Source organism: Phoca vitulina, unplaced genomic scaffold, assembly GCF_004348235.1.
Source record: "Phoca vitulina isolate PV1807 unplaced genomic scaffold, GSC_HSeal_1.0 scaffold12, whole genome shotgun sequence".
Lineage (NCBI taxonomy): Eukaryota > Metazoa > Chordata > Mammalia > Carnivora > Phocidae > Phoca > Phoca vitulina.
In genome coordinates this window covers 9,055,274-9,075,406 of record NW_022589715.1, presented here as the reverse complement: position 1 = coordinate 9,075,406, position 20,133 = coordinate 9,055,274, and the positions used below count along the sequence as shown (strand labels likewise).

Genomic DNA, 20,133 nt, shown 5'->3' with positions numbered 1-20,133 from the left:
AAATTATTCTCTCATCATTGATGGGGCCTGGGTGGCTTAGTTGGTTGGGTGGCTGACTCTTGGTTTCAGCTCAGGCTATGATCTCGGGGTCCTGGGATCGAGCCCCACCTCGGGCTCCACACTCAGTGGGAAGTCTGCTTGAGGATTCTATCTCTCCCTTTCCCTCTGCCCCTCCCCCTCTCATGCTCTCTCTCTCTCTCTCTCTCTCTCTCTCTCAAGTAAATGAATAAATCTTTAACAAAATTATAAAATGAAAGGATTGATCTTAAACCTTTTCTCCTATAGATAGGAAAACTCTGGCCCAGGGAAGAGGATTGCCCTTATAAATGGCAGGATGAGAATTAGAATCCTCATTTTAATGACACTGACTCAATCATTTCTTCATTCATTTATCAAATTAACTCGAAAAAATATTAAGCACCAGATACTAGAATCTATCCTACTATAAGCACGGCCTTATCTGCATCCTTGGGCGCACTGGAGAATAAATAAGTGTAGTATATTGTTTGCCTGCATCTCTGAGATACGTTTTAACACCTTCTTCTCATCACAGACATCATTGGAATCAGTGGAGACCGGCTTCTCCATTGCCACCAGACACAGTATCTGCAGGAGGTGGTTCTGTATTACATCCTGGATGATCCCAAATTCTTCAAAGTAGCTCCTGCAGCCCTCAGTGCCAAAGGGCTCCAATGTTGTCCTGGTTCCAGATAGGGCTGAAGATCCTGTTGGCAAACCTCAGCACCATGAGGTTCTGGACCATCTCCTTGTCCAGGTAATGGTCGACGCGGTAGATCTGGTCCTCCCAGAAGAAAGAGATGTTGTTGGAGAGCCAGCTGGAGCTTTGCCAGTCTCTCTGGAAGGGCTTCTCCACAATGACATGGTTCCAGCCTGTCTGGCTCATGCAGGTGTCATGGATGTTCTTGGTGACCGCCTCATAGACAGTGGGGGGCAAGGCCAGGTAGAAGAGGTGGTTGGCCTGCTGCCCCTGGTGGAGGGCATTCATGTGGCTGTTGAGGCACTCGTAGGAGGCAGTGTCATCATACTGGCCAGGCACATAAGAGTTGTAAGCAAAGAACTCCTCCAGCTTGGGCTTCTCCTCTGGGGTGGCTTTGAAGAAAGGTTCATTCTGTTTTCATATGTCTGCCACCATGAGGTGGGAGTGGGTGTAGCCCACGATGAAGGTGTCTTTGGGCAGAAGGCCATCCTGGAACGGCCACCAGATGGTAGGGTAGATCTTCTTGGTTAAGTTGCCTGATGCACCCATGATGATGAAGATATGTGTATCGGGGTGATGGAAGGCATTGCCCTGGTACAGCTCTTCCCTCAGGATCACACACTTGGGCCCAGCTTAGGGCCATCTGCTCCACCAGGATGTTCTCTGTGCCTCACCGCCAGGGAACTCACAGCAGGGGAGTTCCTGGCCAGTTCCCCAGGCTGCCCCTCCACCTCTCTTAACCAGTGGGGGCGGCTATGGTTCTGAGCAGACCGGCTTCATGCAAGGTGTGTGGGTGGAGCCTCAGCATCCCCTCCCCCTGGGGGCGGGGCAAGCCCTCAAATTTATAAACTTTTTGGTATTTTTTTTTTCTTTCCTTTTCTCTGTTCTCCTTCTCGTATTTCTGTTATGTGTATGATGGAGCACTTGGTGGTGCCTCACAGATCTCTAAGGCTTTGTTCATTTTTTGCCATCTTTTTCCTTTTCCTCAGACTAGATGATCTGCATTAATTTATCTTCAAATTCATTGATCCTTTCTCATGCAGCTCAAATCTGCTGTCAAGGCCCTCTAGTGAATTTTTTTTTCCCCAGATATCATGCTTTTCAACTCCATAATTTCTATTTGGTTGTTTTTATAATTTCTATCTGTCTATTGATATTCTCTATTTGGTGAGACTGATAACATACTGTCCTTTAATTCTTTAGACATGGTTTCCTTTAATATTTTGAACATATTTATAATAGCTGATTTAAAGTCTCTGTCTAGGGGTGCCTGGGTGGCATGGTCAGTTGAGTGTCCAACTCTTGGTTTCAGATCTTGTAGTGATCTCAGGGTCATGGGATCAAGCCCTGCCTCAGGCTCCATGCTCAGTGCAGAGTCTCCTTGAGTTTCTCTCTCCCTCTCCTCCTCTCCCCCATGTGCGTGCTCTCTCTCTCAAATAAATAAATCTTTTTTTTTAAGATTTTATTTATTTATTTTACAGAGAGACAGCTAGCGAGAACAGGAACACAAGCAGGAGGAGTGGGAGAGGGAGAAGCAGGCTTCCCGCGGAGCAGGGAGCCTGATGCGGGGCTCGATCCCAGGACCCTGGGATCATGACCTGAGCTGAAGGCAGACGCTTAACAACTAAGCCACCCAGGTGCCCTCAAATAAATAAATCTTAAAAAAATAAAGTCTCTGTCTAATACAGATGGCCATCAGACACATGACAAATTGCTCAACATCACTCATCATCAGGGGAATGCAAATCAAAACTACAATGAGATATCTCCTCACGCCTGTCAGAATGGCTAAAATCAAAAACACAAAAAAACAAGTGTTGGTGAGGATGTGGAGAAAAAGGAACCCTTGCGCACTGTTGGGGGGAATGCAGTGCATTTCTGGTGCAGCCACTCTGGAAAAACAGTGTGAAGTTTCCTCAAAAAACTAAAAATAGAACTATGCTATGATCCAGTAATCACACCACTGGTTATTTACCCAAGGAATACAAAAACACTTAATTCAAAAGGATATATGCATCCCTATGTTTATTGCAGCATTATTTACAATAGCCAAATTATGGAAGCAGCCCAAGTGTCCATCCATAGATGAATGGATAAAGATGTGGTACATAGACACAATGGAATATTATTCGGCCATAAAAAAAGAATGAAATCTTGCCATTTGCAACAACATGCGTAGAGTTGGAGAGTATAATGCTAAGTGAAATAAGTCAGAGAAAGCAAATATCATGTGATTTCACTCATGTGGAATTTGATAAACAAAACAAAGGAAGAAAAGAGAGAGAGAGAGAGACAAAGCAAGAAACAGACTCTTAACTATAGAGAACAAACTGGTTACCAGAGCAGGGGTTTGGGGTGGTGGGGGTGGAGAGATGGTGAAATAAGTGAATGGGATGAAGAGTATACTTATCGTGATGAGCACTGAATAATGTATAGAATTGTTGAATCACTATATTGTACACCTGAAACTAAATATAACACTGTATGTGAACTATACTGGAATTAAAATAAAAAACTGGGGCGCCTGGGTGGTTCAGTCAGTTAAGTGTCTGCCTTCAGTTCAGGTCATGATTCCAGGGTCCTGGGATTGAGGCCCGTGTGGGGCTCTCTGCTCAGCAGGAAGTCTGCTTCTCCCTCTGCCTCTGCCTCTGCCTCTGCCCCTCCCCGCTGTTCAAACGCACATGCGTGCTCTCTCCCTCTCTCAAAAACAAATTTTTTTTAAAAACCTTAAAAAATAAAGTAAAAAACTAAAAAAAAAAAGAAATTAAAATTAAAATTAAAAAAAGAAAAAGAAAATCTTTATCTAGTAAGTTCAACATCTAGCCTTCCTCAAGGGCAGTTTCTAGAGACTGAAATGGGCCATACTTTCCTGTTTCTTTTCAGGCTATATATATATTTTTTTTTTTTTTTTTTTTTTTTATTTTTCCTTTGAAAACCGGGTCCTCTAGATAACCTAATATGGCAACTCTGAACACTAGACACACCCACCAGCAGCACCAGCACTATCCCTGCTGGGCTTTGCCACCACTGTTGTTTGCATATTTGTTTGTTCAGTGACTTTCCTGGACTAGTTCTGTGAGGTCTATATTTCCTGTAGCGTGCGGCCACTGATGACTCTACTGGGTCAGCTCACGATTAGACAGAGATTTCCTTAAATGCCTTGAGCTAGAAAATCTTCCACTTTTTGCCAAGGAGCTCTGGGGGTTGAGGCATGCCTTCAATGCTCAAGCAATTTACAGCTTTGTCTTAGTCTTTATTTCCCGCGTGTACGGGACCTCAAGGTCAGCCAGAAGCGAGAGATCGAGGCCCTGCAGGCCTTTCCAGACCATGCACACAATCTTTTAGATCCCCTGAAATACACCAGAGCTTTTCAAATTCTCCTAGATACATCCAATTTCTCAGATCTCCCTTTTAAATTTTTGGCTGGACTCACGTTTGCTCCCCAACTGATATCGCAGTCTTTGGCAGCTGTGAGGTTAAGCAATTGAAGTTGATTATATTTGACAAATGCCCCGGGATTTGGGGTTTTCCCGAGTAGAGAGCTCCAACTTGGATTAAGTAATAACACCCTGTAAATCAAGTTTTTCCAATGAACTGCCATACAGGTCAAACAATGATGATGCTTGGGTGACAGAACTTTCTGAGGTGCTCCTGACCCAAGCTGTCCCCTCTACCAGCTGCAAGGCTGCTGGTTTTAAAGGCTACTGTGGAGCTGGGGCTAGAGGGGTGGGAGTAGGCCGTTAAAACCCTGTAAACCCCACTGTTCTTACCAAAATTGAGCAGTTTCTCTTGGATAAACCCTTCTTCAGATTGTTGTTAGCCTTCGGTTAATATCTAGAGTTCTGGAAAAGTTGATTTTTGTAATCTTGCCAATATTTTTGTTGCTTTTATGGAAGAATGGATTTACAAGACTCCTTACTCCACCATTCCAGAAGTCCCCCTGCTCTGGTCAGAGATCATTTCTAAGATCAGGCTTGCTCAGGTGTTAACTAATAAGAAGGTGTTCACCGGAAATAGGATGAAAGTACTGCACTTGTTCTAGAGGCATCTGGATTTAAAAACAAAAAGACACCTAAAGGATGAAAAAGGGATCCATAGAAATCATTCCAAAAGACTGGGGATGACATGCGGGCCCTTGGTAAAAGTCAGTGGGCTGCCAGGACTCACACCCAGATCCCTGACACCTGGCCCATTGATCTCTTGGCGGCTTCCCCTAGGAGATGCCTTTTTCAGGGGAAGGGAGATGCCATATTTTGAGTACTCCATCTAAGCTACAAGTTTCATACTCAACGATTCTCACACTTACCAGCAAAGAAAATGATCTTATTTCCACTTTACAGATGAAGAAACTGAGGCTCACAGGAGTCAAGCCACAAGACCAAGGTTAGACCATTCATGAGTGTTGGAGAGGCGATCCCACTCCAGAGTGTAAGCTGTTCCAGTGTCCCCGAAACCCAATGTCCCAACCCACTGGTTGGCAATGGTGTGGGTAGGGAGGCAGTTTATGAAGGTGCCCATCATTACAATTTTGAGCACAATAGGTTGGAACCACCCTCTTAGTCCTCTCTCCCAGGAGATACCGCCCCACTAGGCCCAGAGCAAGGAACAACAGCAAAGTAATAGGTATGGCTTGCCCCAACCCAAGCACCTGCTGAGGGGGGCTCCCGGGTCAACTTCTCCCTTCCTTCAGGAGCCAGAGCCTCCTGGCAGTCCCCTCAGATCGAGAATGGCAAGGGCAAAGCCTGGCTGTGACCTCAGGGCTGGGAGCGCGGAACTGTCCCCTTCGTGTCATCAGCAGAATAAAGTCCACAGGCCTGAGTGGCCGAGCCCCACCCAGTCCACCGCAAGCCTAGGGTGTGTCTGCAGAGGACAGAGCGTATGTTCCCAAATGCCCTAGCATCCCGACAGCCCACAGCTCCATCCACACCCCCGCCCCGACTGCAGCAAAGGGGACATACTCATTACAAAATCATTCACAAGAGACAAACTTTATTTTGATGCCTCCGAAATTGGCAAGGAAATAAGCACAGTCAAAACAGCGCAGTCTCGTGTGCAGAAACGTCTTCAGCTATGCTCTCTCACTGGGACCTCACGATCACCCTGCAGGGCGGGCAGGGCGGGTGACTGCTCATCCGCTTTATGGAGGGCTTATCAGGATGACCCAGCTTTCACATCAGAGTGTAAACATTCCACCCATATGCCTCCCTGCGTCTGCTCCAGGCTCCTCAGTTACCCCAGGATGGGCCAGGCTTCTACCAGATACATGCCGGTATCTGCCGTTCCTCCGCTATAAAACCAGGGAACAGGCTGCCCCGTCTCTGAATAAAGGCCCTTCTCCCTGACATGACCTATGGGTACCAGGATTGCTAGGTCTACGGTGGCCGCACCGGGTGGTCAGCCAAAAGCCTCGGCAAGCCCCGGGCACAAATGAACCTAAGCAGAGGGCTCCCTGCTGAACCACCAGGGAGATAGAGGGGCTCCTCCTTTCTCCACTGGCCCCAATCTGTTGGGGAGGGGGGAGGACCCATTGCCTCCCCGCCCGCCTCGCCCTGCTAGGCCCGCTGCTGACCAGCTTTCCTGATTCCTCCAGAATGCGGGGGGGGGGGGGGGCTGCCCCTCTCCACCCTCCACCAGGCTCAGAGCTAGACTCAGTCTGCCACCCGCACCCGGAGGCCCTGTCCAGTCCTCAGAGTAGGGGGGCCTCACGCGGGGGCCACGGCCTCAATCGTCCAGCGACATACAGGACACTTGGCCGAGTCCATGAAGACCCGCTCGGCGCAGTAGATGCAGAAGTGTGTGTGGCCGCAGGGGACAAGGCAGGCGTTGGCAGCACGGTGGAAACAGATGGCGCACTCCTCCCCTGCTGCAGCTGGGAAAGGGGACAACACAGGTTGGGGCACATGGGGGCAAAGGCTGGGCAGCCTACTCACGCTATAACTACAGGGCAGGGAACCACGCAGTCCTGCTGTGAAGAATATTACCTCATGAGAAAATGCTCACAACATAAGCAAATGAAAACAAAAAACTGGGAAGAAAACCATAATGTACATACATATATGTCATAAAATTCCAACTTAGAAAAAAGGAAAACAGAGCACAATTCCTTACAGATATATGACTACAAAATAGTAGGAGAAAAATCCACCCAAGAGGTAATGGGTGAAAAAAAAAAAAAGAGGTAATGGGTGATTTTTTTTTTTACTTCCATACTTATTCTTTACTATTTATTTTATTTCTGTTTGGCAAATCTTTTATTATGAACATGGACTGCTTCTTAAAGCAGGGACAAAATAACATTATTTGTGCATGAATGTGCTCTTGTATCTTGTAAAGATAGCCAAAGTTCTAGAAGGCAGAGCTATTAAATTGCGTTTAGGTTTCTCGTAGGCAGCACCAAATCTTTTAGCCTAAAGCCTGTGGGAGACTTGGTGGGACTTGGAAAGACTTTAGTTGAGCCCTCAGAGCTGGGGCCTCCCCTGGTGCCTCTGGTGCTGGAGTCCCGGGGAGGCCCTGGGGCTGGGGGGAGCCACTCACCTTCAGGCTGCAGAGTCTCATCACTGAAGGCCCATGGCATGGTTGAGGGGAAGACACTGGCCCTGGGATCTGAGGCAGAGAGGGAGACTCAGGGCCCAGGGAAAGCAAAGCCAGGGTGTTCCCACCCCACCCCCACCAGCCCCTGAGGTAGTTCCATGGGCTTTCTTTCCTGGGTTGCAGTGCTGGAACTCCCAGCTGATCTTACGGCCCGAGCCGTCCCTTCCCTGGTTTAACCCAGCAGAGAATTCCTGAGGTTGTAGATTCTTTTTCCTAAACCACCCCACCCATCCTTTAGACATCGCCTCTTTGCCCTACTGTTGCTGCCTGACTGGAGACCCCAGGGGGCCAGGAAAACGGGTGCTTGGGCCCACACCAGACCTACCAAAACAGGTGTTCCAGGGGTGAGGCTTCAGCAGCTGTGACAAGTGATTTTAAAAATGGGGGGAGAATGGACTGCTTGTGTAGGCCCTGGACGACCAGCACAGGAACGCCAATATTTCTTTTTAAGGCTGTCTCCTGTATCCACTCTCCCTGAAATCCATACTCCTCCTTTCAGGTGGCTAGAGGGATGGTTCTGGTTTGCCCATCCATTGACAGAACGGCGGACTGTACCCCCACAAGCAGTCTTCCAGTGCACATCTAACGCTCACACTTTTGTTCCCTTTACTCGCCACCCTTGACTCTTGTGAACTCCTACTTAGACAGCAAAACCCAGCCTCCAATCTCTCCCTTTGGGAAACAGCCCTTTAACAGAATGTTTGAAGTGCTAGTCCTATCTTCTTAGTATTCTCTAGGGGCAAGGTTGCCCTCCCTTTGACTGGGTCTTGTCCATCTGGCGTCCCCAGCACCCATCTTCCTACCTGACCCTGGGTAGGAGCTGATGTAAAAACTGTATATGAAAAACTGAACGGATCTCCCCACGGCTGTGAGTGGGGGCGCAGTACCACCCGAGCCTCCACCTCCCACCCAGGGGCGGCGCCCGGGTCCCCGCGGGTTGCCTCACCCAGCAGCTGGATGGCCTTGGTGGTCCCGTACACGTCCATCACCGCCCAGAGCGGGGCGCCCAGGAGCACGCCCCTGCGCAGCAGGAGCCGGGGGCCCGCGTTGACCCTGGCGTAGAGCCGGCCGCCGCGGTTCACCCAGAAGCGGACCACGTCCCCGGACAGCGCGCCGCCCTCGGGCAGCATGGCCGCCCACGTCGGGCTCTGCTGCTCCAGGTCTGGGCACACGAAGGGCGGCAGGCTGGGCGCGGACAAGCGCGCGGGGTCCAGGCGCGTGAAGCCCACGCGGAGCCCGCCGCACCAGCCGGTCTCGTGCCACAGCACGCGCAGCGCCACCCGCTCGCCCGGCGCCACCGGCCGCTGGCTGAACACGATGCCGTCGTGGAACGTGGCGCGCCTGTGCGCAGTGCACCGCTCGGCGTCCAGACGCACCTGCGCGCCCTTGGCCTCGGCGTGGAAGCGGAGTGTCTCTCGTGGCGCCTTGGCGTCTGTAGGGGTGGGGTGGGGGTGGGGGCGTCAGTGCGGTCTGGACCCCGACTCACCCGCTCCCCAGAGTTATCTCCACACCCCCCATCACCCCGGGGCCAGTGCCCGTGCTCTCATCCAGGGGACACCCCCGCCCTCCCGGAGACCTGATCAAAACCTGGTGAGGAACCCGCTTAGCGTGCCCGGGATCTGAGTTCCGCCGGGAACTAACCCAGGCCTCAGTGCCCCTCCCGGGGGAATGTTGTAAAAATTAAACGAACTCATGCCTGTACCGGCTCTCAATACCTGGTAATGGTTATTTGCATGAAATAGAAAGAGCAGGTTTTAGAACAGTAGATATAATATGATCCAGGTTTTCTTCGACACATGTTTATATGTTTAATATACATAGATATATTCTATCTGTATCTAGAAACAACCTGAAAGGGATGGGCTTGCTAATTGTGGTGAGCTCTGGTAGATGGGTCCTGGTGTTCGCGCTGTTTCCCTCTCTGTTTGTCTGACTTTATCATTGTCCCACAGAGAACCTGCACCATTTATGAAGGCCATGGCCCCCAGTGAGGGTGACTTCCTTTTCTGGGAAGAGAAAGGGGTCCATCAGTGCCCCCACAGGGTGAGGTGGGGGGAGGGGGCACAGGTTGGAGAAGGAGTCCCTGGTCTGCCCCTCAGAATCCTGGCCTGGGCCAGCCAAGGCCCAGGGCTGGGCTTTAAAATGGGGGGACTTCCCAACCCGACTCCACTTGGCAGTCAAGAGAGGAAGTTCCCTACTGAGCAGCCCTTCCCCTCCAGCCCCAGGCCTGAGCCTGAGCAGGAAGTGAGCTTCCTGCCCTACAACTGCACTTAGCCAGCTCCCAGGCCTCATCTCTCTCCCCTCCACCTCTCCCCTCCTGTCCTGCTCTTTCTGGGTTGGAAGATGGATGCTGAAAATAGAAGGGAATTCAACCAGAACTTGAGCCAGACCCCACCCCAAAAAAGCAAGGCCCTCCCCCTCCCAGATCTCACCAGTTTCCCCAGCCACACTTCTCTGACCACTCACAAGCCTGCAAGATTCCAGCAGGGCACAAGGAGGGGAGGCTAAATCTGGTCAGGTACAAGGGCTACCCTTGAGGTCATAGTGAATCTGCCCCTGATGGATTCAGTCCAAAGGCAAGCCTACCATGGTTCTCTCACCTGAGGCTTTAGGGACAAGCACTCACTCTGGCCTTGGGGACCTCTGAACCCTGCTATCCAAGTTCACCCCTCCCTCACCCAAGCCCCCTGCACGACTGTCACCCCCTTCTGGAATACCCTCGTCTCTCCCTTCCTTCCTGATAGTCTGCCCAGATGCCTTTTCCTGGAGGCTATGCACAAGCAAGGGGGAGTCCCCGAGTAGGCACAGATGGTGCCCAAGAGCCGGAGTCGAGGGCCCTGACATCAGATGGATTGTCTCTGGGCCCACCGCAAAGTCACTGAGGCACCCGGGAGGCTCTGGGGAGGGCAGCCACGTCTGATAGCCAGATTCTCGTCCCGGCTCTGCCGCTCACCTACGCAGGTCACTGCTCCTCTGGGTATAGGTCTCCTTACCCACCAATGGGATCGATATCAATGGCCAGCCACGGCCTGGAGTCTCCAGGTACCTGCCTGGAGATCCTGAATGTGAGGAGTTAACTGCCCACTTGGGCAGGCACCATGACTTTTGGATGTCTCCCCCTCGCCACACCCCCAGGCAGATTCAAAGAGAATCTTTGCAGTAAGTCTCTCGGAGTCTAAGTGACTGAGGGTCAGCCCTCTGCTCAGCGAGGACCTCCCTGGATCTTCATCATCTCCATCACCACCCCTCCAGCCATCAAGCCTCTTAGGGGCCAGGCACGTATGAACCCTTACAGCATCTTTCATTGCTCCCACGACCTGCAGGGAGGCACGCAGAGGGAGCTGAGTCGGGGTGGTTCTGCACATCTCCACAGCCAGCAGCCGAGGAGCCCCGGCCCGGCTCCTGCCCCTGCCCCCCACGCTGCCTCCTTTACGGCACCACATGACCTGGAATCCACAGTTGCCACAGCAGCAGCACCAGCCGTGGCTTGGTCCCCACCCTCCTTATCACATCCCTCTCCCCTCCCCAGCTCTGGATGCTACCTGCTGCCGGGGTGCGAGCCTCCGGTGCCCCTCGGGAGCCAAGGGCTGAGGCTCCAGGCTCTCCGCCTGGGAGGGAGCAGAGTTCTGAGATGCAGTCCAGACCTCTGGTGGTAAAAGACCAGGTTCTCCATCTCCTGCCTGCACACTAAGGGCACACTGTGGTTTCAGGTGACGCTCTCAGAGAACTGTCGTGCCCGGTAACCTTTTGGTTTGTGCCTCTGGTAGCCCCATAAGCTGGCAGGGCTTGCATTGGCACTGGCCTGCAGATGAAGAAACTGAGGCCCTAGAGAAAAGGGACTCACCCGAGGTTCCACAGCTTGCCCTCTCCTTCTGCATCCCTGGTCTAGGGACCAAGCTTAGGGCTCCCACTTACCAGCCTGGGAGCAGAGCTGGGCCCCCATCAGCCTGGGGTCCTCGGGCACGGGTCCCTGGGTCTGGAAGGAATTGTCTGGAGAAGGCCCGTAGACAGGTTTCCAAAGATTCAGCGGGTCTCCTCGTTATGGGCCAGGATCATGTTACAAGGTTGATGATTAATTAGAGGTTGCTGTCACGGGTTATGTATGATATCTGGGGAATTTCCTGATGATTGCCCCTGGCTCGCAGCAGACCTGCTGCAGCTGGCTGACCTAAAGGAAGCAGGGACTCCGGAGACAGCCTGGGTAGGATTTAGGATAGACTTGTCCCTTACTTCTGACCAGTCGTTCTCAGCCCGGCTGTGCATTGTAATTGCCTGTGGCACATTAGTAAGTACTCACGCCTAGACCTGCCCCCAGAGACTCTGATTCCAGTGGCCTGGGGTGGGGTCCAGCATCAGTAGTTTTTAAAAGCACGCTGGTTGATTCTAATGCACAGCCAGGGTGGAGATTCCCTGCTCCAGACCCCGGGGCACACAGGAGGTGCTTAATCAGTGTTGCTTGAGTGGACTGAACTGAATTAGCTGCATCCCAGGACCTGTGAGGTTGCCCCAGCGCTGGATCTCAGGCAGAGAGGAGAGGGGTAAATCAGGCAGAATGGGAGAAGTGCTGATTACCACCCCCCACCCTGCTGGAGTTGGAATTCCACTTTCCACAAATCCGATACAGAACACACATCGTCCCACAGGAGGTCATGCCGAACGCCTGCCTCTGGGCGTGTTAGCTGTGCGAAGAAGCCAAAGATCTGGCGTCTGACTGGCTCAGTCCGTAGGCAAGCGACTCTGATCTTAGGGTTGAGTTCCAGCCCCATGTAGGGTGTGGAGTCTATTTAAAAACAAAAACAGGGACGCCTGGGTGGCTCAGTCGGTTAAGCGGCTGCCTTTGGCCCGGGTTATGATCCCAGGGTCCTGGGATCGAGTCCCACATCGGGCTCCTTGCTCAGCGGGGAGCCTGCTTCTCTCTCTGTCTCTCCCTCTGCTTGTGCTCTCTCTGTCAAATAAATAAAATCTTTAAAAAAACAAAAACAAACAAAAAGAAACTCCGAGATCTTCCGCCCCCTCCATTTCTATAGGAGAACTGAGGCTGGTGGAGGGAAAATGGCTTATTCTAACCTGGTGCTTCCCCACTGCAGCAGGCCCGGGAATCTCCTGAGGGATCTTATTAAAATGCTGATTGATTCAGAAGGCCTGGGGCTACGGCTGGGATTTTACTTTTCTAACGAGGTGGTTCTGTAGAACCCACTTTAGGTGGCAAGGCCCTGGGTTAGTTTGGAGGCTTATGGGTACCCTGGCCCCCCATCTCCAGGCTAAGCCCTTCCCAAGACCCCAGATCAAGGCCATGGTCAGTGACTACTCTGAACTCTGCTAAGAGGAGGGATATCCCCATGCATGTCCCCGGAGAAGCTGGGGACAGTGGTGCTGGTGACCGAGCTGGGGAGGTTGTTGAGGTGGGAAAGGATGGAGGGTCTGGAGACCCAGGTTCTGCCTCCTGTGCTTTCTTGCCCTCCTCTGTCCTCCCTGGGCCCTGGCGTTCCCATGTGTAAAGCAGGAAGGCAAGGTGAGCTGGTTTCTGGGCCCTTCTAGCCCCGACATGCTGTGATTTTAGTCTTGGCAATGGAGAGGTAACAGCAGTCTGGCCTCAGTTGCCCTCAGAAGATGTTGCCTGGACCCTGGACCTTCTCTTCCACACCACACTCCTGGCCAGCCTCCCTCTGTTTCCCCCTCTAGAAGCAGTCTTCCAAGGCCAAAGGCAAACTGGTGAGAAAAGTCAATAGCAATCACGGCAAGTTCAAGGTTGGTGGTTCCAGTTGATCCAGTCTGAGGCGAGGGCCCCACGCTTTATGGTCCTACTGGCCCAACCTGAGGGATACAGGCTTAGGGCATCGCCTTATCTCTGGGTGGAGCTGGGGCCCAGAGATCCCTCCGCCTCCTCCCCCACCCTGGTTCCACCAGTATCACTGGCTGCCTTGGGTGGTGACCAGAGCGCTCGAGCCAAGAGCACCTTGTTGATAAACCACAATCTTGTAAAAGAAGTGATTATGGAAGCTTATCAGGGAAATCAGGTCCCCTCAGCCCTGATGGAAAATTACCTGGCAAGCTGTAGACATCAGACTACATGATGCCACCAGGCTGATGCGGTCTAGCTCCATCTTCAGGACCTCAGCGGGAGTAGGCGTTCTGAGGAGCGGCCCTCCTGCCTCCGGCCTGACATCTGGGGCGCAGGGCTGCCCAGGCAGCACCCGCGTCCCACACTTAACTGTTCTAGGTCCAGGACCGTATTAACTTGCTCATCCTCGTGGCAATTTCTTAAAACTACCTATTTATTGTAATCATTCCCATTTTACAAACTTGGAAACTGAGGCACAAGGAGGTGAAGCACATTGTTCACACAATCACAAGGCAGTAAACTACAAATCAGGACTCGGCATCGGCCGTCGGGCTCGAGAGGCAGCGTGTTGACTGCTGTGCTACTGAAACCAGACCAAGCCCGTAAAAGCTGCCAGAGCTTTTGCAGTAAAGAAAGAGGCTATTTGTTGGTGCGGCGCCACCCAAGAGAACGGGGGCTAATGCTCCCAGTCCCGAGCTCCCCGGTGACTTACAAGCAGGGGTTTTTAAAGGATGAGAATCCAGGGTAAGGGTCTAGGGTCTTGGATCATGCTGATTGATTAGGGATTACGTCGGCTCTAATATTTCTTTTCTTGATCACCTGGCAGCTCCCTGACTGATTGTGGTGAGCTGGTGCTTCTGCTTCGGGGACCTGGTGGTCCCGCTTTAGGGGCCTGGAATTAGGGATAATTCTCAACAAATTGTATTAGTGCTGTTATCTCTAGAGTACAAGGGCAGAAGTTTGCCATCCTGGAACTACCGCTAAGCTGCGCGCTACTATTATTTTTTTTCTTGCAAACATAGCACATTATGTTTGTTCTCTCAGGCAGAAGAACATCCCACGGACTTTTCAGGATGCAACTTAATTTATTTCCTGAGGCATTTTTACAGGTTTTTAAAACAGTAACTATGGGGCGCCTGGGTGGCTCAGTCGGTTGAGCGTCTGCCTTTGGCTCAGGTCATGATCCCAGGGTCCTGGGATCGAGCCCCGCATCGGGTTCCTTGCTCAGTGGGGAGCCTGCTTCTCCCTCTGCCCCTCACCCCGCTCCTGCTCTCGCTCGCTCGCTCTCAAATAAATAAATAAAATCTTAAAAAAAAACAAACAAACAGTAACTAAGGGTTACAGGACCCTGGTCAGAGGCAGCTAGGAGTCAGATGTCTGATCTTGGGGTCTGTGAGGGTTTGCATCCCTTGTAACACTATGCCCCCTCCATGTCTCTTCACTTAGGCCACTTTGCAGCCTTCTGAGCATTTAGTGGTCCTCCCTGCCGACCCCACAGTAGGAGCTTTATGGATTGTTGCTACCTGAATGGAGACCTTCCCTCCCCTCCAAGCCACCTACGCAGCCGTTGTGCACGTTTGCTCCAAGACAGTTCTTGACGCGTCCCCTGGTGGCTATAGTCAGTACTGCATGATGTGCTGAGGCCCTCAAAGCTAGGAGAGGCACCCCCACTGGGCAAGGAGGTCAGAGGGCTGAGGCTTCTGAGTCCTCCACACCTCCTCTCCTGACCCCGAGGCCCCTCATAGTCCCTCCATCCCTGCCCAGGGTTCCCTCACTGGCAGTCAGCCTTCATCATTTGCCCAGGGCCCCATCATTTCAAAGGGCTTCCACAGAAGCATTTCCTAAGTAGCCTCAAGCGCTCTGAGAAGCTAGCTGCTGGAGAGCTGTTTCGGTCCCCACCGTACAGCTGAGGAAGCTGAGAGCTCGCCCAGGGCTCATGCCAACTGTGGTGGAGCAGAAATGGGAAGCCAGTGGGAGCCCAGCCCAATCTGGGGACTGCTAGGCAGCCCAGCCCCTTGTCTCTCCTGCCACCAGGGTCCTGGGACCCCTACCTTATTATACTTGCTATGTTCAGCTGTTCCCCACTGGGAGGGCAAGGGGCTTGGAGGGCAAGGGGCTGCCATGCCTAGGAACCAGCCCCTAGAACACTCAAGGCCATGTGCACAGTAGGTGGTCAGCAAGGATTTGTCAGTTTCTTTTAAAATTGTGGGTCCACCTACCTAATGACGCAGAGATGCCACTCCTAGGTGAATGCCCAACAGACTCGGGTGCATATGTCCACAAAGACCAGTACGTGAATGCTCAGAGCCATGTTATTCATAATAGCCCCGGACCAGAAACAACCCAAATGTCCATTGTGCTGGATGCTCTGATGTGCTGCTCAGATCCCGCTTCAGGAACGAAGAACTTCCGGTGGCTGGAGTGCTACCCTCATGTGGTCAACTGAGGTTCTTGTGTAAGTACCATAGTCCGGCTCTCCCCCCTGTCCAGTACTATTTCCACAGGTGTTGACCCCAAGAATACTCACTAATGAGCCCCGTCAGTAATCTCTGTCTCAGGGGCTGCTCCCTGGGGAACCCAGCCTCCCACACCCATCAACAGGAGAATGGAAAAATATTGTCATGTAGTCACACCGTGGAAGAATCGTGACAATAAAAACGAGCAAAGTACTGTTATCCACAACATGGTTAAACCTCACTGATGTGATGGACTTAAGAAAAGATCCAGGGGCACCTGGGTGGCTCAGTCGTTAACTGTCTGCCTTCCACTCAGGTCATGATCCCAGGGTCCTGGGATCGAGCCCCACATCGGGCTCCCTGCTCTGCAGGAAGCCTGCTTCTCCCTCTCCCACTCCCCCTGCTTGTGTTCCTCCATGGTTCCTCTCGCTGTGTCTCTCTCTGTCAAACAAACAAACAAACAAATAAAAGAGAGAGAGAGAAGATCCAAAAAGCACCCAGGGCATGACTCCACTTATGTGAAGTTCAGAAACAGGCTAATTAATCTGTGGTGTTGGAGATCAGGATAGTGCTCACTGTTGGGAATTATGCCTGGGAAGGGGCACGAAGGAGCCTCTGGGGCGCTGGAACTGTCCTCTATCTTTTTTTTTTTTTTTTAAAGATTATATTTATTTATTTGACAGAGAGAGACATAGCGAGAGAGGGAACACAAGCAGGGGGAGTGGGAGAGGGAGAAGCAGGCTTCCCGCTGAGCAGGGAGCCCGATGCGGGGCTCGACCCCAGGACCCTGGGATCATGACCTGAGCCGAAGGCAGACGCTAAACGACTGAGCCACCCAGGCGCCCCAACTGTCCTCTATCTTGATTGGGTGATATGTAAACATATGGGAAAATTCGTCCAGGTGGACCCTCAAATCGCATGTTAGTTGTACTTTAATTACATATTGGCTAAATTCCCTTCCAGCCCTAAAACACTGATTCTGAGTAAGGTGATGAATGATGGAGTATGCACACTTCCTTGGAAAAAAAACTGCCCTAGAAGCCAGAGGGCTTAGCTAGCACTGCCACCTGGTGGGGACAAACGGAACTGACTGTGGGTCTGATACCCTGGAGGGAAATGGTTGGGAACCACACAGGCTCCCACCTGCATCCTTGGGCACTTGTCTTCCTTCCTGCCCACTCGACTCCTGCTGATGAGCCACCCAACAACTCTGGGAGGCTACCGCATCCTCTGGGTCAATAGCTAGACCCCACCCTGGGCCTTGGGGTCCGGAAGTCAGGAGCGGGAGGCTAGGGTTTGCCAGCCAAGTAGCCAGCCCCTAGTTAGGTCTGCTGTTCCCTCCATCCTGCTGTCCTGTCCAGATATTCCTGGGTGCTGATTCTGCTGTGGGCCTCTACTGCCCTGGGCCCCCTGGTTTCTGCCCTACCAGTACCAGGGTACCGGCCATGGTGTGAGTGCGGAGCCTTTCAGAGAGGGCAGCCAGAGGAGGGAGGCACCCTAGGGGGTCAATTGGCTGCTCAGAGGTAAGAGAAAGGGGAAGGGGAGAGATTTGGGTTTGGTTTCCTGTTTTTCTTCTCTCTGTGTCCCCCTTTTCCCACACACATCTGTCAGGGAGTCTGTCCTGGAAGTTTGTGGCAGCTGCTGTGGGGGTGTTGTGTGTGTGTGTGTGTTCAACAAAAATTTATTGAATACCTCCTATGTGGCAAGCACTATACTAATTTCTGGGTAACCAGAGATTGAAGAAAACCCACTTCTTATCCGTCAGTCAATTCAAGTACACCCCAGTACTTAGGTAAGTGCTATAAGGAGACCAAACCGAGGCCTCGGAAAACCCAGGGCCTGGGTGCTGTAGGGAGTTGTTATGCCCAGGGAATGGGTGAAGGTTTTGTGGATTAACAATATTAAAATTGATACCTGCAACATAATTAGGCCTTCAACAACAAGAAAGGAAAGAAAGGCATTCCAAGAAGGAGGAACCGCATATGTGTACGTTGAAATGTAATAGTGCCCAATGCTATCTGGTTGTATCAGTTAAGATCAGGATTGCCTGCTTATAACAGAACATCCAAAAGAATGATGGCTTAAAGGAGACCTGTTCATTTCTTTTTCACATAAAATAAATTGAAAAAGGTTTTCACATAAAATAAGTTGAAAGTAGGCAGTCCAGGGTAACCATGACAGCTCTATGGCCATAAGGAGCCCAGGATTCTCTCTACTTTTCTGCTCCACCATTCTAGTACTGGCCTCCATACTCAAGATTACTTTATGGATCAAAAGGGCTGCTGGAGCTCCAGCCAGCACATCAGCATTCCAGGCAGCCGGAAGGAGAGAGACCCAAAAGGGCATTCCTCTCAGCTAAGTCAACTCCCTATAAGCCAATTCACCGGAAGGCTTATGTAACATTTTCATTGACATCTCATTGGCCTGAATTTTGTCATGTGGCCACAACTAGCTGCAAGGGAAGCTGAGAAATGTAGTCTTTATTGGGGGAGCCGCTAAAAATCAGGGTTCTCTTGTGAAGGAAGAAGGGGAAAATGCATATTAGGTAGGCAGCAAGCCCTCTCTAGCCCAGCGGTAGAGTGGAACACTGGTCCTCTGGAGTGTGGACAGAGCTGGCGGCGAGGGGCTCGATCACAATGGCTATGCTCAGGAGGGTTGGGCTTGATTCTGTAGAAAATAGGGAATCGCTGCAGGATTCTGAGTAGGAGCCTTGGGTCAGGGGCCTAGAACAATCTGCTTTGGGGAAAGATCCATCAGGCAGAGCAACAGAGGGTTGAGCGCAGGTGCAGAGCATCAGGAGTGATGGGTTGGGGCGGCAAGGAGGCGGCAATGCAGGGCTGAAGAGGGCACAATAGGAGAGCCAAAGTCAAGCCCTGGTGACGGAGTGGGGGTGGGGGGGGATGCCAAGTACCAGGGGAAGGACACACACCTGCTGAGAGCGAGTCTGGGAGGAATACAAGTGTGGGAAGAGACCTGAGTCTAAGGCACCTGGAAGCCATCAAGTCAGAGGGCTCAAGGGCACCTGGGAATCCAAGCAGAAGCTTAGGCGAGAGGACAGGGCTGGGCATGAAGGTCGTATAGTGGTGAATGAGATCAGTGGCGCAGGAGTGCCCAGCTGCTGAGCTGGAGGAATGTGATGGACCCTCCAGAGTTACTAGGCAGGGAAGACAATGGAGTGGGCAAGTGCATAAACTCTGGAGCCAGACAGAGCTGGGTTCGAGTCTTGACTTCACACTTAACAGCCATAACCCCCGAGGCCAGCTGATTGCCCTTTCTAAGCCTTAGCTTTCTCCTCCGCAAAATGGGAACAAAGGGGCCTACCTTGAGGGCTGATGGGATTGAATGGGTACATGTTTAGCACAGGGGACTGCACTCATTAGAAAGCACCAGCCCTTACCATTGAAGGGGCAGCCCTCCCCTTACTGGAGGGGACATCAGTGCCTTTCTTGGGGCCACGGGAGTGCCCTACAGTTTTCCTGCTGGAGGATGGGTCCCTTTGAGCCCTTTGTGGGCTCACTGGGGAGTGAATCACGAGCACTGTGCATCTCCAGAGCCCTGAGGACCTCTGACCCAGTCTGGCCAGGGCAGCCCCTGGCTCAACCAAATGTCTGGGCAGGGACATCAGCAGCCCAAGCTGGTGGATTGGGTGAGGAGTTATGTATTTGCGAGAAGGCGGTCTACCAGGAGGTGAGGGCCAGCTACAGACTCCACAGAGATGATTCTAGATGGACTCAGCCCGGTTTTGGAAACTAAAAAAGACAATTGCTGGTGCAGAGGGAGAGAGTCCAGCCAGCCATCATGAGCAGAGCAGAGACATTTCGTCTGCCCGAGCCCGGGCATGCAGCATGCGCAAGCAACATCTAGCCAGGAGGAAAGGCCCAGCTTGGAGTCTGGGAAGGCACCCCCATCTGAGCCCAGAAACCCGGCTCATCCACTTCGCATCCAGAAGGACAGTCTAGCCCTTATTCTTAGAATGATCCCAGACAGAATTTGGGGGAAACCAACATGGCAGGGACAAGCATGGGAATAAGGGCTCTCGAGGACATTGGAGAGGAGCATCAGAGACATGGGAGGTGCTAGGAGCATGGCCTCCCAGAAGCTAAGAATGGGCCAAGAGGGAGGAGTGGGAGGCGGCCAGGTGTAGGGTAGGATGACAGCTGGGAAGCAGCCAGGAGGAGGTCCACCGTTGGAGAGACAGTGCCAGAGGAGGGGGGGAGGCAAAAGCCAGGGGGCAGCTCCTGTGAGACGTGAATGTTGTGTGAGTGACTGGATCCTACAGGTTGTGAGTATAGCTGCAAGTGACAGAGGCTCAAAATGGCTCAAGACAGAGGCTCGTTTCCTTCAATGTACAGGCCTGGGGGTGGGGGCTGCACTCTGCAAAACCAGCGTGGGCCAGGGCACTCTGACTTTTGCTTCCCCTCACTAGGGTACTGCCCCCCTCCACGTGGCCCCGAGTGCTTCCCCACAGCATCATGGTAGCCAGCAGGAAGTGGGGGGGGGGGCTCAAGGCAGGGCACAGCATAACA

At 52.1% G+C, this 20,133-nt stretch overlaps 1 protein-coding gene and 1 pseudogene across 1 annotated transcript; both read right to left on the bottom strand.

Annotated features, from left to right (window-relative positions):
- Nucleotides 1-456: 456 nt before the first annotated feature.
- Nucleotides 457-1,925, bottom strand: LOC116636410 (annotated as a pseudogene).
- Nucleotides 1,926-6,420: 4,495 nt separating this feature from the next.
- On the bottom strand, nt 6,421-11,252 carry NEURL3 (neuralized E3 ubiquitin protein ligase 3). Its single transcript, XM_032411085.1, has 4 exons — nt 11,225-11,252; nt 8,256-8,741; nt 7,253-7,321; nt 6,421-6,587 (listed from the first exon to the last, which is right to left on the bottom strand). Exons 1-4 carry the CDS (start codon nt 11,250-11,252, stop codon nt 6,421-6,423), a joined length of 750 nt encoding a protein of 249 aa, XP_032266976.1.
- Between the last annotated feature and the right edge of the window lie 8,881 nt (nt 11,253-20,133).

Bases quoted from the DNA above. Each gene is read 5' to 3' on its own strand.
- NEURL3 (XM_032411085.1), bottom strand. From the start codon at position 11,252: ATGGGGGCCCAGCTCTGCTCCCAGGCTG. The intron at 7,322-8,255 runs GTGAGGCAACCC...TCTCTGCCTCAG, and splicing joins CAAGGCCATCCAGCTGCTGG to ATCCCAGGGCCAGTGTCTTC. The intron at 6,588-7,252 runs GTGAGTGGCTCC...CCCCTTTCCCAG, and splicing joins TGAGACTCTGCAGCCTGAAG to CTGCAGCAGGGGAGGAGTGC.